The sequence below is a fragment of the Diabrotica virgifera genome, chromosome 8, assembly GCF_917563875.1.
Source record: "Diabrotica virgifera virgifera chromosome 8, PGI_DIABVI_V3a".
Taxonomy (NCBI): domain Eukaryota; kingdom Metazoa; phylum Arthropoda; class Insecta; order Coleoptera; family Chrysomelidae; genus Diabrotica; species Diabrotica virgifera.
Window position 1 is genome coordinate 144,832,635 of NC_065450.1, and position 15,771 is coordinate 144,848,405.

Genomic DNA, 15,771 nt, shown 5'->3' on the forward strand with positions numbered 1-15,771 from the left:
CAAAACCTACGTTTTTTACCCTTTGTGATTTTTGGTATCACTAATAAATTTTTTTATAAATTTTTTTAAAGCAGTTTTTTCAAAATTAAAAATTAAAAAAATTTTACTTTAAAACCAAATTTTTAAAAAAATAAGCCCTTTTAACCGACAAAACTTACAGATCATATAAATAATACATACGTAAAGTAACTTGTGAAGCGGTAACGATTAATTTTATTTTAAGAGCTTAAGGCGATATTCCTTTCATTTGCACCATACTGAATATAGAAATAAAATAAACGCCATTTGACAAATTATAGGCAGATATGATTTCCTAGTGAGAGTTATGTTATATTCTGATCTAGGCTTTCTTCTGACTGTTTAAGATACTTTCTGGCATCTAAAAAACATTAAGATCTCTTATTTATTATCTTTAATGGGAATTAACCTCTGTTTAATTCTATTAATTAAACTCTCTTGTCCATAATATAATAAACAGGCCTAGAAATGGAGTTCTATACAAATATACTAGATAAAGTGGACCTAACGAAGATAAGAAATACAGAAAATTTATTGTGAGGCTAGTTTATCCTCTTGTATCTTGGCAAATTAAATTAAATGAACTTAAATATTACATTACTGCTATTAGGTATGGTTCTTTTCATGAGCATTTTTCAGTGCGTCACAAATGATAGAAAAAAGGTTAGTCCGTGATAAATACACATTTATGACATTTATTCTAACATGACATTTTAGTTAAATCTGACAGTTGTCACATTTTATTTGCAATTTGGTATAAAAACAAATCAATTGTGTTTATTGCATTTATAAAATGGTATTTTCTTTGATTTGTATAGTCTTATAAATTGTACAGATTAATTTTTTTATATAGAATAATTTAATATTATATTATTAGCGCCATCTATTGACAACTAGATTAAATGTTATAAATGCCACCGACGAAATGTAATCAGCGACGTGCGTTTTTTTCTGTCACATACAATTTAATGCGTTAGAGAGAAATCAAAAAACTGTGACGCACTGAAAAATGCTCATGAAAAGAACTATACTAGCCACTGATCTCTGAGCACACAGCTTGTTGGTTTCTCTATATCTTATCGCTATAATTGTACTGCAGATCCTATTATAAGTAGTTCATAAGAGCCTAAGTAATTCTTCAAATTTCAAACATATTTCAGACTGAAGATTGCTAAAATTAGTATGATAAAATTGATCAAAATAATGGCATAACCCAGACCTCCAAAGTGAACGTTATCCTCCAACACCAAATTGTTCTATATGGTCCACATAATGTTCAGAAAAAAGTCACACCATTTTGAGCATCGGGTTTGGGGTGAGAGGGGGAGAAATCGGTAAATTCGTAGTTTTTTACGTTTTTCGTCAATATTTCTAAAACTATGCGGTTTAGCATGACCCACCTTCTATACAAAAATGTTCTACATTACATTTGAAATAAAAAAGGTCCTGTGCATAATCCTTCTAAAATGAACGGTTCCAAAGTTACGGAGGTAGTATTGTAAAGGATTATCAACATCCAAAAATGAGAGCAAGACATATTCATTTAATTTTTAAATGTCACGTTTGTTTTCAATTAAGTAGGTGACACAGATTTCTCAACACAAGTACCCTAATCGGCAATACCGCTGTATCAGCATTCAAAACAACAACACCTTACACTTTATTTATACATCCAGCAAAAGAAGCGTGATTCATTCTAATTCCATTCTAATTCGATCTGTTATCAATTATCATTCGTAATTGAAATACATGAGTAGATGGTTATACCTTAGCACACCAACTCGTCACTAATATATTTAGTAGTGTTCAATAAATAAGTATGAACAAGTAGTGTTTTATAAAACCAACCCTCACCTCCAGTTAATCAACACCCCGTATTTAACGAGTTCTATTATATGGCGACCTGGAGAGACGAACTGGACTTCTGAGGTAGGGAACAGGAAAGATGGCGAGCTTCTGTAATTGTAAGAGAAGGAAAAAATTGGTAGATGGAGTATGAGATGGATTTGGAGAGACCTAGCCGCAGGGTAGAAATGGTAGATGTCGGCAGGAATGAAGTTCGGAGTCTTGGGACCACGCTCAGCTTCAAGAGGACTTGGAAAGCAAATGGACTATAGTGTAAACGTGAGTAACTTTTGAGCTATTTGTTTCATTGCATACAGTCTGACATACATACATTGCATACAGTCTCTTACAGTGGTAAGAGCGCCTGCCTTTAGATCGAAAAAATCCGAAAGGTTGTGGGTTCGAATCTCACCAGGGTCAGAAATTTTTCATTTATTATAAATTAATAAATGAATATAGTTTCTGTCCTTGTGGGATCGGTACTCACCGGAGGGACCGCAGACGTTCGGATACAATTAGCGTCTCTTTGCAAAGACAATGACGTCGACTTTGCAAAGTAACAAGACACTTACTCAACATACACACTACACATGACACTAATACTCATGTTGTGACTGGCTGAATGACATAAAGTCCATGCCATTAAAAAAAATACAGTCTCACATACACGAAAATTTTTTATTAATATAACTGAAATGCATAAAATATAAATATTTTGGAAATTATTAGAATTAATTTTTATTGAATATTGATAAATTAGAACAATTTGGTGTTGGAGGATAACTTTTGTTCTTTGGATATCTGGGTTTGGGTCTAGTTATACCATACTAAATCACATTATTGGGATACATGGGTGACTCTATAATATACAGTAAAACCTGCCATATCCGGATCAATGTGGCGACAGACCGATCCGGATATGAAAAAATCCGGATATCAAGACCACTACTTCTTTTATAGTCTCTGAAACGTTTTCTCCTTCATACATTCCAGTAATCAACGCCGTCAATAACTTTCGTCGATAGACACGTTTTATAGATTATATAATACATTATTTCGCCATCTTTTAGTTCTTCTTTTAGTGCGTTGTCCAACAGCAGGACTGACCTTCTCGGTAAATTTCGGTAGATTCGGACGGCGCAGAACCGTCCGGATATGGTGAGGTCCGGATATGACAGGTTCGGATATGGCAGGTTGTACTGTATTATTTAATATAGTTGAAGCATTTCATCTAGCACTCATCTAGGAGGAGCTTTGATTATGTAGCATAGGAATTAAGACATATGTACAAACCTGAATTCTTCTCTCATTTTTTATATTCCTTATCTCAGTAATTTTCAGTAAAGCTTTACGAATCACATCCTCTTCCTGCTCTGTTTGGGCTATAACATTTTTATACAGTGATTTAAGTTTCTAAAAAAAAGGTTTATAAAAGTTATTACATTCATAATTCTACTGTACTTCTATAAATTTAAAGGATATTATACAAAAACATACAATTGGTCAATTTAGGGTGGTATACAGATGCAATTCATAATTAACACACTTCAATTTAAACTGTCTCATATTTCGTCATTGTTCTCTCTAAATGGGCCAATTTTCAGTTCAACTATCAGTAAAACTTGACAATTATTGCTAGTCATTAGTTATGTGATTTTCATATGCACAAAAAGATAAAAGAGGTACAGAACACCAAAAAATAACGCACTACATGCATATTTGTATGCATCAAAGGAAAGATTTTGACTAGAATTGAAAAGAAATTAAGAAGATGGAAAGAATACATATCGTTGCTTAATATGCAAAAGCTCGCAACCCACAAATAAGTTTTTCCAGAGGAGAACAAAAAACATTCTCTGCATCCGAAAATCGCCAAACCTAAATAGAGAATTATTGGTTCAATATCAAAGTATTGACAATACATTGATATTAAATCAACAGTTCTCCATTTAGGTCTTACAACTTTCACACGCAGAGAATGTTTTTTTTACTCTCCTGCACAAAAACCCATCTGTGAGTTATGAGCTTTTGCATCTTAAGCGACAATTTGCAACAATTATTTGAAGACACAGCAAGAAGACTGACTGAAATAGACAATCTCTACAGCCCAGAAATAATAAAAGAAGAAATAACAATGGCCATTAAACAAATTAAAGATGGGAAATCACCATGACCTGATGAAATGCATGGTGAAATTTTAAAATTATTAGAGGCACACCAAATCATAGCTCTTACCTATTCAACATCATAATATACATGATTGGTCACCTACTATTAATAGTCATTCCAATTCCCAAACAAGCCAATGCTAGGAAATGTGAAGAACATACATTAATAAAATTAGGAAATGGTTGAATGCTCGAATAAATGAATTTTAAAGTCAAAAGGCAGATATCGAGCACTGAATTTAATTAAATCTTGCCCAAGTATACTTTCGCTCAGAAGAGCATCCTCAGGGGCATTTCGTCAATAAAAAGAAGGTATCCTCGAATGTCATTTAATTATTATAGATCATTTTGGTGGCAAACTTAAATTAACAACTAACTACACACTGAACAAGGGACAAACATATAAATTAAATTGCCAGTAGGTTCTACATTTTAAATATTCTACATTAAAAATCTTTACGTCAAGAAAAAGTAATACTTCATTGCTTCATTCTTCGTTCTGCCTCCATATTTAAAATGTAGAACCTACTGGCAATTTAATTTATATGTTTGTCCCTTGTTCAGTGTGTAGTTAGTTGTTAATTTAAGTTTGCCACCAAAATGATCTATAATAATTAAATGACATTCGAGGATACCTTCTTTTTATTGACGAAATGCCCCTGAGGATGCTCTTCTGAGCGAAAGTATACTTGGGCAAGATTTAATTAAATTCAGTGCTCGATATCTGCCTTTTGACTTTAAAATACATTAATAAGTTTGTTGAGCCATGTACTTAAAGTACTCCTACTATCATTTACTCACACATGTATGCCAAATTAGAAGAACACCTAACTGAAGTTCAATTTGGATTCAGATCAGGACTTGAAAAGAAGGAAGATGATCTCACACTTATATCTCCAACTAAAAGCAGAAGTGCGATTTTAAAATGAACTGTCGAAAAAAAAATGAGATTTTCACAGTCGAAAAAAGAGTTAGACAGGGTTAGATACTGTCACCAGGGTTATTTAACACCTTGGCTACCGTACAGGACAAATAGACCTCATATTACATTAACGGTTAGCAGCGACAACTATGTAGTAAAGCACAGTGGCAAATGGGGTATACGGGACATAGATGCGTCGTAATGCACTCAATGTTAGTTTATAAATATCTCTAAATACAGCCAAGGTGTTAACTTATACTTTGAAAACATCTTTAGAGAAGCCTTGGATGAATCAGAAGATGGTATTGGAGTAAATGGCCAACTTATAAACAACATTAGATATAATATTTATGCAGATTACAGTATTGCTAGCAGATAGAATGCAGGGGCTCCAAAGGATGATGGATAATGATAGCAGATGTGGCCTAAAACTAAATCCTAGGAAGACAAAAATAATGACCATTAGTGAGAACATCAACATAAACACCCAAATTGCAATAAGTGATACACTCTTAGAAAGAGTGGAGAAAATATGCTATTTGCTCTGCAATATTAAAGATACTTGGCTATCATGGCTATGAAATAAAAACTTATATTGAAAATGCCAGAAGCTCTTTTAACAGTGTTTATTTATTTATTTATTTATTTTTAACACACCAACAGGCTGCTACCCAATAAGATTAGGAAGATTTACTAATACTGCAACTTATATTTAAGTATCATATATAAGACAAAGAGCCAAGGAAGAAAAAATGAAATGGAATCTAGTGAGAATTGGGTTCAACAAACTAACTATAGGAAAGGAAGAATGGAAATGGAACAGGAACGAAAGAAAACTAGAACAAACAAAAAACTAAGAGTAAATGATAGATTGGAACATAAGGTAACGAACATGGCAATGGATAAGGATACAAGTACAATAAATCATAAACGACAGGAAAGAGAAGGACAAAAAAGAAAAGAGGAAGAAAGAAACAAGGAGAACAGAAAAGAAATGTGGATGCTGGGAACCTGAAATATTAGAAGTATACAGGGCAAAGAAAAAGAACTGGAGATGGAGTTTGAAGAAACAGGACTAGATATACTAACAATAACTGAAACAAAGAAAAAAGGACAAGGAATGGTAAAAACAGAAAATGATCATGTCTTAATATATAGTGGAATAAAAGAAAACAAGAGAGCAGCGGCAGGGGTGGGATGCATAGTGCACACCAGATTAACAGACCAAATAAGTAATTGGAAAGCCTGGTCAGAGAGAATACTATCGGTTAAGATAAAGGCAAGAATCTAAAACCAATAATAATTGTATATGGTCCAAACGATGACCACTCGGCTTATAATAAGGATAAAGTCTGGGAAGAATTAGCATTGGTCACAGAACAAGCAAAAAGAGATATATATTTAGCAGGAGACTTTAATAGCAGAGTAGGAGCAAATAACCAGGAATATAAAGAGGTATTAGGAAAATATGGTAAAACAGCACGAAACAACAATGGTATAAGAATGCTAGATTTCTGTATGATGCACAATTTAGTAATAACTAATACTTTTTTGAACACAAAAACATACACAAGTACACAAGAGAAGTTAAAAGTAGAGAAGAAAAATCGATAATTGATTACATGTTAGTAGAAAAAAATAACAAGAAAAATGTAATGGACACAAAAGTTAGAAGGGGTCCAGAAATAATAAGTGACCACTATTTAGTAATAATGAAAATAAAACAAAATATGTCAGATAATAATAACAATCACAAAATCCAAGAAAAGAAGCAAGAATATGAAACTATTAGGTCATATAAGTTGAGAAATACAGAGAATACAGAGAAGTACCAGATGATCATAAATCAAAGACTAGAAAATAATAAAGAAAATAGAGAGGGTCAAAACGTTGAACAATTATGGAACTACTTCAAAGAGATAATACTATATACAGCGACAGAAGTATGTGGAACAAGTAAAAAGAGCAATAAAAGAAAGCAAACTACATGGTGGAATGAATAAATAAAACACAAGTTAAAAGAAAAAAACATGCTTGGAAAATATACTTACAAAACAAAACACCAGAAAACTATGAAGAATATAAAAAACACAGGAGACTAGTAAAAGAACTGGTTACAAAGGCAAAGAAGGACAAATGGACAGAATTTGGAGAAAATATGGAAACAAACAGTAAAGAGAATCAAAAACTATTCTATGGAGTATTAAAATCAATGAGAAAAGAAAGAATTCAAGGAATAGAAAACATAAAGAATAAAACTGGCGAAATTCTTACAGAAGAAAATAAAATAATGAACAGATGGAGAGAATATTTCCAAGGGATGCTACAAACTCACTGCTACCATGAAGAAAACAATGTAGCGAACCAAAGAATAGAAGTAGACCCTATAACCAATAACCATAAATGAACTTCAAGAAGCTATTGCAGAAATGAAAAACGGAAAATCACCAGGCTATGACAGAATAACTAGTGAAATGATAAAAAAAATGGGACAAAATGCAACAGAGCTATTATTAAAAATATTTAATGCAGTTTGGAAAGAAGAACAGATACTGATGGACTGGCAGAAGGCACAGATAGTGCCGATTTATAAAAAGGGCGATAGAACAGATTGCAACAATTACAGAGGAATAACACTGTTAAGCACTGCCATGAAAATACACGAAAAAATACTGAACAAAAGAATAATCGGAAAAATTGACAGCACACTCCAGGAATCACAAAGCAGCTTCAGAAAAGACAGAAGCACCCAGGATCATATATTTACAATCAAGCAAATAATAGAAAAATATCAGCAACAGGAGAAAAAATGTATATGGCTTACATAGATCTTGAAAAGGCTTTTGACACGGTTACCAAGGCAAAAATTATGGGAAATATTAGAGAAGAGAGGTATAAGTAACAAAATGATAAGGGTAATTAAGAACATTTACAACAACAATGTGAATTATATCATCAGTCAAAACAGAACATCAAAACCATTTACTACGAATGAGGGACTGAGACTGAAATTTGGCAGGCAAAAGATTCAAAGATTCAAAGATTCAAAAATTTATTGACTACGTTTACAAAAAAAATTTTTGAATTGTAGCAAGTCAATTTGATATACAGAGAGAGTCTGTAAAGTGGAATAAATTCAATATCTCAAATACTAATTGTTTTTTTGGAAAATGCTCAGACCCGTCGATTAGTATTTCAAATTGTCCTTTTTGACATTCAATAAAAATGTATACAGGGTGTCCCAATTTAGAGATATGACGTCATCGTCGATTTTCTTAAATGGCAACACTGTCATTTTGATAGCTAATTTGATAGGGTTTGTAAAGTTATACATAACTGCAAAATATCAAATTTTTATTCTCTACCATATACAAGATAAGAGAAAATAACAAAGTTATATCTGTAATTTGGAATATATTCAATAATTAAAATACTAACTGTTTTTTTGAAAAATGCTCAGACCCGTCGATTAGTATATCAAATTGTCATTTTTGACATATAATAATAATGTATACAGGGTGTCCCAATTTAGAGATATGACGTCATCGTTGATTTTCTTAAATGGCAACACTATCATTTTGATAGCTATTTTGATAGCGTGTGTAAAGTTATACACATCTGAAAAATTTCAAATTTTTATACCCTACCATTTACAAGATAATAAAAAATAACAAAGTTATGAAGAACAAAAAGTAATCAAATAATAATTGAATTTATTTATTTCAATTAAGAAAATCCTCATAACGTTGCCCATTGACAATTTGACAATAATTGAGGGCAACATTATGAGTTTTTGCTTAATTTATTGAAATAATTAAATTCAATTATTAGTTGATTACTTCTTTTTCATAACTTTGTTATTTTTTATTATCATCTAAATGGTAGAGAATACAAATTTGAAATTTTGCAGTTGTGTATAACTTTACACACCCTATCAAAATAGTTATCAAAATGACAGTGTTGCCATTTAAGAAAATCAACGATGACGTCATATCTCTAAATTGGGACACCCTGTATACATTATTATTATATGTCAAAAAGGACAATTTGATATACTAATCGACGGGTCTGAGAATTTTTCAAAAAAACAGTTAGTATTTTAATTATTGAATATATTCCAAATTACAGATATAACTTTGTTATTTTCTATTATCTTGTAAATGGTAGAGAATAAAAATTTGATATTTTGCAGTTATGTATAACTTTACAAACCCTATCAAATTAGCTATCAAAATGACAGTGTTGCCATTTAAGAAAATCGACGATGACGTCATATCTCTAAATTGGGACACCCTGTATACATTATTATTGAATGTGAAAAAGGACAATTTGAAATACTAATCGATGGGTCTGAGCATTTTCCAAAAAAACAATTAGTATTTGAGATATTGAATTTATTCCACTTTACAGACTCTCTCTGTATATAAAATACATGAGATAATGTGTACATATATACAATATAACATATAGAAATATAATTACATTCACGCACATTTACAAAATGACATCGGAAAACATAGTGAGTAATATTCATGTCCATGATGTTCAAAAGCGCAAAGAAGAAAGAAGAAAGGTAGACCACGACAAACCTGGGATAGAACACTAGGCAACATAATCGAGAAAAGGGGAACAACGTGGATAGAAGCAAGGACTCTGGCTAGAAATAAGAAGGAATGGGTCAAATTTGTACATAATATAAATGTATAGCAGTAGTTATCAGTTAAAGGGCCTAGCCGGGTAAGATGGTGAAAAGTGCCACCAACTCAATTTAAATTCCATATAGGTCACTTTTTAGCACATATAGAGGAACTCACTTTCTGAAATGTTTAGCCCCCTAGGTGGTCACGTGACCCCCCTAGAGCCTAATTAGGCTTTTTAGGTTTTTATTTTTTATCTCAGCCGCGTCAAGAGCTAGCCAAAAACGTTATTTAAAAAAGTTGTAAGTTTCAAAAAGATCTATATGAAACAATTTTTTTTTTAATTTTTTGGCGGGAAATTCGAATTTTTAGAAAAATTTTAAACTTTTAAATAACTCTGAAAAAAAACAAGACACTCGTTTTTACGAAAATCAATTATAATGTGTATTTTTGCACAATCTTTCACCCTGAATTTTTTCAGATTTTTAAAATTGGTGAAACGTACCTTTAAAAATAGAAATCCGCATTTTTTCGGTTTTTTTTTCGTTTTTTGATACAATTTTATACATATTTTTCAAAAAAGGTAACACCGTCAGTAGAATAGGTAAAAAAATGCCAAATAATTGGGGTTTGTTTAATAAAATTTTTTTGTAACGCTAGACATTATCAAGATACAGGGCGTTGAAAAAAACCAAATTTTACAAATTTTTTTTACGATTTTGCCGAAACTACTGGCAACATTGCAATAAAATTTGGCAGGTTTAAGAGGTAGTTATTGTGCATTTTTTGACATACAATTAAGAATTTTATATTCATCATTGGCGCGCATACGGGTAATGGTCTGAACTTTTTAAAGGAAAAAAGATGGTACGCCACTGACATATTTCAAATTAACAATCATTTTTGAATTCCTCGTTCCATTTGTGACAAAAAATCTATCTTCCAATTTTTTTCATACGACGCGCCATTTTGTTGCAAAAAATAAAATATCTTAACGCTTCCAAAGTATTCGAATTAATTTTTATAATGGATGTACGAGTTTATGTATGTAGATGTAGAAACTACTAGAAGTTCGAACGCTTTGTGAGGGTTAAGATCTTTTATTTTTTGAATAAAAATGGCGCATCATATGAAAAAATAAGAAGATAGATTTTTTGTCACAAATTGAAGGAGGAATTCAAAAACGATTGTTAATTTGAAATATGTCAGTGGCGTACTATCTTTATTCTTTAAAAAGTTCAGACCATTACCCCTATGCGCGCCAATGATGAATATCAAATCCTTAATTGTATGTCAAAACATGCACAATAACTACCTCTTAAAACCCGCCAAGTTTTATTACAATGTTGCCAGTAGTTTCAGCAAAATCGTAAAAAATGTGTAAAATTTTGTTTTCTTCAACGCCCTGTATCTTGAAAATGGATGGCGTTACAAAAAAAATTTATAAAGCAAACTCCAATTATTTTTCAGTTTTTCGCCTATTCTAGTGACGGTGTTAACTTTTTTGAAAAATATGTATAAAATTATATCAAAAAACGAAAAAATGCGGTTTTTAATTTTTAAAGGTACGTTTCACCAATTTTAAAAATCTGAAAAAATTCAGGGTGAAAGATTGTGCAAAAATACACGTTATAATTGATTTTCGTAAAAACGAGTGTCTTAGTTTTTTTTTCAGAGTTATTTAAAAGTTTAAAATTGTTCTAAAAATTCGAATTTCCCGCCAAAAAATTTAAATTTTTTTTTTCATATAGATCTTTTTAAAACTTACAACTTTAAGTTTTTAGCTAGCTCTTGATATGGCTGAGATAAAAAATAAAAACATAAATAGCCTAATTAGGCTCTAGGGGGTCACGTGACCACCTAGGGGGCTAAAAATTTCAGAAAGTGAGTTCCTCTATATGTGCTAAAAAGTGGCCTATATGGAATTTAAATCGAGTTGGGGGCACTTTTCACCATCTTACCCGGCTAGGCCCTTTAAGATTAAGTTGTTTTTTGTATGGTATTATAATGTAACATAATGTAATGAATTGTCGCCTTACACCACTACGTGGTAAAAAGATTTTTTTTAAATATATATAAGTATGAATTGTAGTGTTGTCTATGGAGTAGAAAGGCTTGAATCTTACAGAAGATGCCATAAAACGATTAGAGGCATTTTAAATGTGTTGCTTCTGATGTGTATTAAGGGTCTCAGATATACACCACATGACTAACTTTATTCCCAGAGGCTAAGAAATGCAAAAGGAAATTATTAACACTACAAGGAACAAAATGGGCTTACTTTGACCACATTATGTGTAATAATAAAAACAGACTTCTACAGTTAATTCTACAAGGCAAGAGGGGTCCTGGATGTAGACGTATATCCTGGCTGGCCAGTCTTAGGAAACAGAGTACATTTAGTGCAACCAGAGAACACTGGTACAACCTTCATTTTTACATTTTTTTGTTCTAAGAAATATTAGGTACATACAGGTAAATATAACATACTTGTGAACTATGTCCTCCTTTTTCGTCTTGTGTGTAATTTTGTAATGCAGCAATTCCTAATTCACATTGGGCTCTTTTCTTTTCGATTTCATGTACCAGTTGTTGCACTGATTTTAACCGCTCTTGCACTTGTTGTGCAGCTGCTGCATCCGCTGTAAACGGCATTATTTAGTAGAAAACTTCCTATTACTCCAGAAGTGACGATCCAAATTAATAGCACAATACCAAGAGGCAATCACCAGAAACCACAAAATCTAGAAAACCAAAAAAATATATAAAAAGAATAAAACAATAGTTTTTATCAGATATTTACCAAATTGCAAATAAGTTTAGGTGGCACCTCGATTTTTATTAAGTTAAACAGCATTTATTAAAAATATTCAACTGCCCTGTATTTCATACAAACAAATATTTTGGATTAAGATAATAAATAGCTAACCGCAACTGTCAAAAATTCAACACATAAATTTGATTCGTCTTCTATTTGTTTGATGGTCCTTTTTCTAGTGGCGCACAATCACACCGACTGGAGATGTCTCCAAATTATATGTCTCCCCACATTAGTTTCATTGTTTTTAGCACTACTTAGCACTTAGCAGTAGATTAATAAACTACAAACAGGATAAACCAAGCCTACAATGTGCTAGATGAACGAACAGGAAAAAAGTTAACTCGGAAAAACTCGGAAGAGATGGATGGATGTTTCAATAAAATTTAGTTATTTAGCGCCAGAAAAATAAAGAAGATGCAGAATGTTATTTTTGTATTTCATTTTTCATTTGTTTGTAAACAAATTTATGTAAAATTGACAGTTTGTGCAAAAGATTATTATATTCTTTGGTTTTTGTTTGGCTGAAAATGTTAAAAAATGTTGTATTAAATAATAAATGAATGACATTATACCTTTCTTGCAAGGATTTCGTAGATTGTTTGGAACAATGTCCCGATCTAAAGTTAGATATTTTGTTAACCCAAAAGAAGACTATAGAGAATCTAGTCAAATTGTGATTCCAGTACCAGATATAATACAACATTTAAATGATACTGTTGTCAAAATAGAAAGTGGTAAGTAGTAAGAAGAAGTAAGTAGAAGTAAGAAAATAGAAAGTGGTAAGTAGTTGTCCAGGTCCCAGATAGCTAAGGCCATAGATATATTATACTCTAGATTGCGCCTTACGATCTTAAAATGGGTGACGGTTGCGACAGAGATAAATGAGCCTATTTGGTCGGTAGTCTCTTTCTAATTCAAGGGGAGTATCGACGACGTCACTATCCTACTCTATCGATGAGTATTTTAGATGATTTGACAGTTCGAGCGGATGGCGACGAGAACTGGTCGTTTGTCTTCGGACGTGGATAATCCTGGTTCGAATCCCATACCAATCTTTACTTTTTTTATTTTTTATTTAATCAATATTGCGTTTATTAAATATTATTATATCTCTAAAATAAATCTAAGCAAAGAAATATATAACAAATAAGAAAAACTGTGTAGGTACCTATAGATTTTTAAAAATATAAAAGCCAATGTTATTTTGTTTAATAAGTTAATGGTACAATAGTATAAAGTAATTGTTAAAAATATTCGTACAAATTACCAAAAATTAATATCAACATAATGTACCATCATCGATTTATTAATTGAATCGGTCATTTCAAAAACAACACGAGACACGAGTCACATATTCCTAATTTTACAGAAGAGCAAAGAAAACTACCTATATAGTCGAAAGATGGATGAAATGGATATCAAAATTCAGAGTTATATTGTAGTTTTGTTCCTAATGTTTTTACTGGACTGGTGTCGTTTTTGCACACAACGTTTATCTTAAAGGAGTCTATTCCTCTCAAAAAGTTAGTTTCTGAAAATTTTGGACTTTGCTGTTTTTGAAATGACCGATTCAATTATAAGTAATTAGACATTATTTTTATTTATGAAACTATTATTACAATTTTTTAAAAAGGTAGAAGCAATACAAACATTATTCACGTCATTCGAATAAGGCCGAATTTATATTAATAACAAATGACTTTTATTTCACTATGCAGTTCACAAATAATTATGTATTCCAATATTAACTTACTATACATACATTTATTATCTGCTAGATTTAAAAAGGTCCATTTTTCAGATGTAAAAATACCTAATAAACGCAATATTGATTAAATTAAAAATAAAAAAGGTAAAGTTGGTATGGGATTCGAACCACGATTATCCACGTCCGAAGACCAAAGACCATTTCTCGTCACCACCCGCTCGAACTGTCAATACATAATACTCGATAAAGTGGGATAGTCACGTCGTCGATATTCCCCTTAAATTAAAAAGAGACTACCGACCAAATAGGCTCATTTATCTCTGTCGCAACCGTCACCCATTTTAAGATCGTAAGGCGCAATCTAGAGTATTATAAATCTATGGCTAAGGCAGTACCATGTCTGACTTCCACTCACGGGGTTCAAAACCCAGCGCCGGCGAGAACATCTAGACATTTTTAAAAATGTGTATAGGCCCCAGGTCGACTCAACCTGAATAGAAATAAGTACCTTGGGTAAAACCAGGGGTAATAATAGGCGGTCGAAGCGTAGCACTGGCCTTGTTACCTTCCTTGTATACCGTAGGCCCTAGATATAGCAGATTGCCCTGCTATAATCCCAAAGCTACATTAGCGGTATAAAAGGGGAGACTATTAGTATTAAGTATTTGTCCACTGTGGGTGATTCTTATTCATATACAGTCCGTCTAATTTACTTACTGTTGCACGTCATTATCTACGCCAGAGATCTAAGTTGACATAGTTGCCAAAGTATAAAAAAATCCTGAATCCATTTTAAATCAAATAGATCACATAATTATTGTAAACGTGGATTATACAACAAAACAAATTAATATTCAATGTAAATAAATAAAAACTTCAGAAATAGAGAACAAGAATTGAGTTATAATCTTACGTTAAAGTAAATAATAAAAACAGTAAATATAATATTAACTATTTACATGGGAAATAAGCCACAATTAAATTGAAAAAATAATTTTATTAACATTTCAAAGCCCAAATCGGGTTTCGTTGTCAAAACACAAAATACTACTAAAATAAACAAAAATGTTGTTGCTAAGTAAACAAAATTCTTCTAATTCAGATTAAATAAATTACTAGAAGAATTTTTTTTACTTAGCAACAAAATTTTTGTTTATTTTAGTAGTATTTTGTATTTTGACAACGAAACCCGATTTGGGCTTCGAAATGTTTTTTATTTATTTATTCACGGGCAAGCCCTATTCCGATATAAATTTTACAGTGTTCTAAATTATATAACATAATTATACAATTATATAACATTAATGTTAACCAATTATATAACATAAACTATCGTAATATAACATATAACCAAGTGGTTTGAGAAAAAATAACTCGTATGAGTAATACAGTTACAAAAAAGAAAAAAAAAAAGAATAAGATAACATTAGGTCAGTACAATCACAAACAAAAGATATCACCTAAATCAATTCGGAAATGTTGTAAGGTATAACGGTTTTAAGTTATCTAATACATACAGGTCATGTAACACTAATCACAATACAAAAGCTCTGGCCGAAAATATTAAAAAGTTAAAAAGTTAGGGAAGAAATTAGGTTTTTAAAGCGGGAAACTGATATATTAAAAATTTCGAGGTTATTTAATGAGTTAGC

General features: G+C 31.5%; 2 protein-coding genes across 4 annotated transcripts in view; one reads left to right on the forward strand and one right to left on the reverse strand.

The window, feature by feature from the left end:
• LOC126889351 (SAGA-associated factor 29) overlaps window positions 1–12,548 on the reverse strand; it is a 63,066-nt gene extending 50,518 nt beyond the window's left edge. The window contains exons 1-3 of one of the 2 annotated variants that reach the window (XM_050657594.1): window positions 12,394–12,548; window positions 12,081–12,334; window positions 3,157–3,276 (exon numbers count right to left, since the gene is read on the reverse strand). In XM_050657594.1, the coding sequence (XP_050513551.1) occupies window positions 3,157–3,276; window positions 12,081–12,245 (285 nt within the window). In that variant the 5' untranslated portion in view covers window positions 12,246–12,334; window positions 12,394–12,548. The remainder of the gene's footprint in view (window positions 1–3,156; window positions 3,277–12,080; window positions 12,335–12,393) is intronic. The other variant, XM_050657593.1, reaches the window with a different exon arrangement.
• Window positions 1–15,771, forward strand: part of LOC126889350 (lanC-like protein 3 homolog) — a 228,725-nt gene that overhangs the window by 179,117 nt on the left and 33,837 nt on the right. The window contains exon 1 of one of the 2 annotated variants that reach the window (XM_050657587.1): window positions 12,674–13,145. The exons of the other annotated variant lie outside the window; for it this stretch is intronic. Coding sequence (XP_050513544.1) covers window positions 12,968–13,145 — 178 coding nt within the window. The 5' untranslated portion in view covers window positions 12,674–12,967. Of the gene's footprint in view, window positions 1–12,673; window positions 13,146–15,771 lie in introns of those variants that run through there. 2 annotated transcript variants of the gene reach the window in all.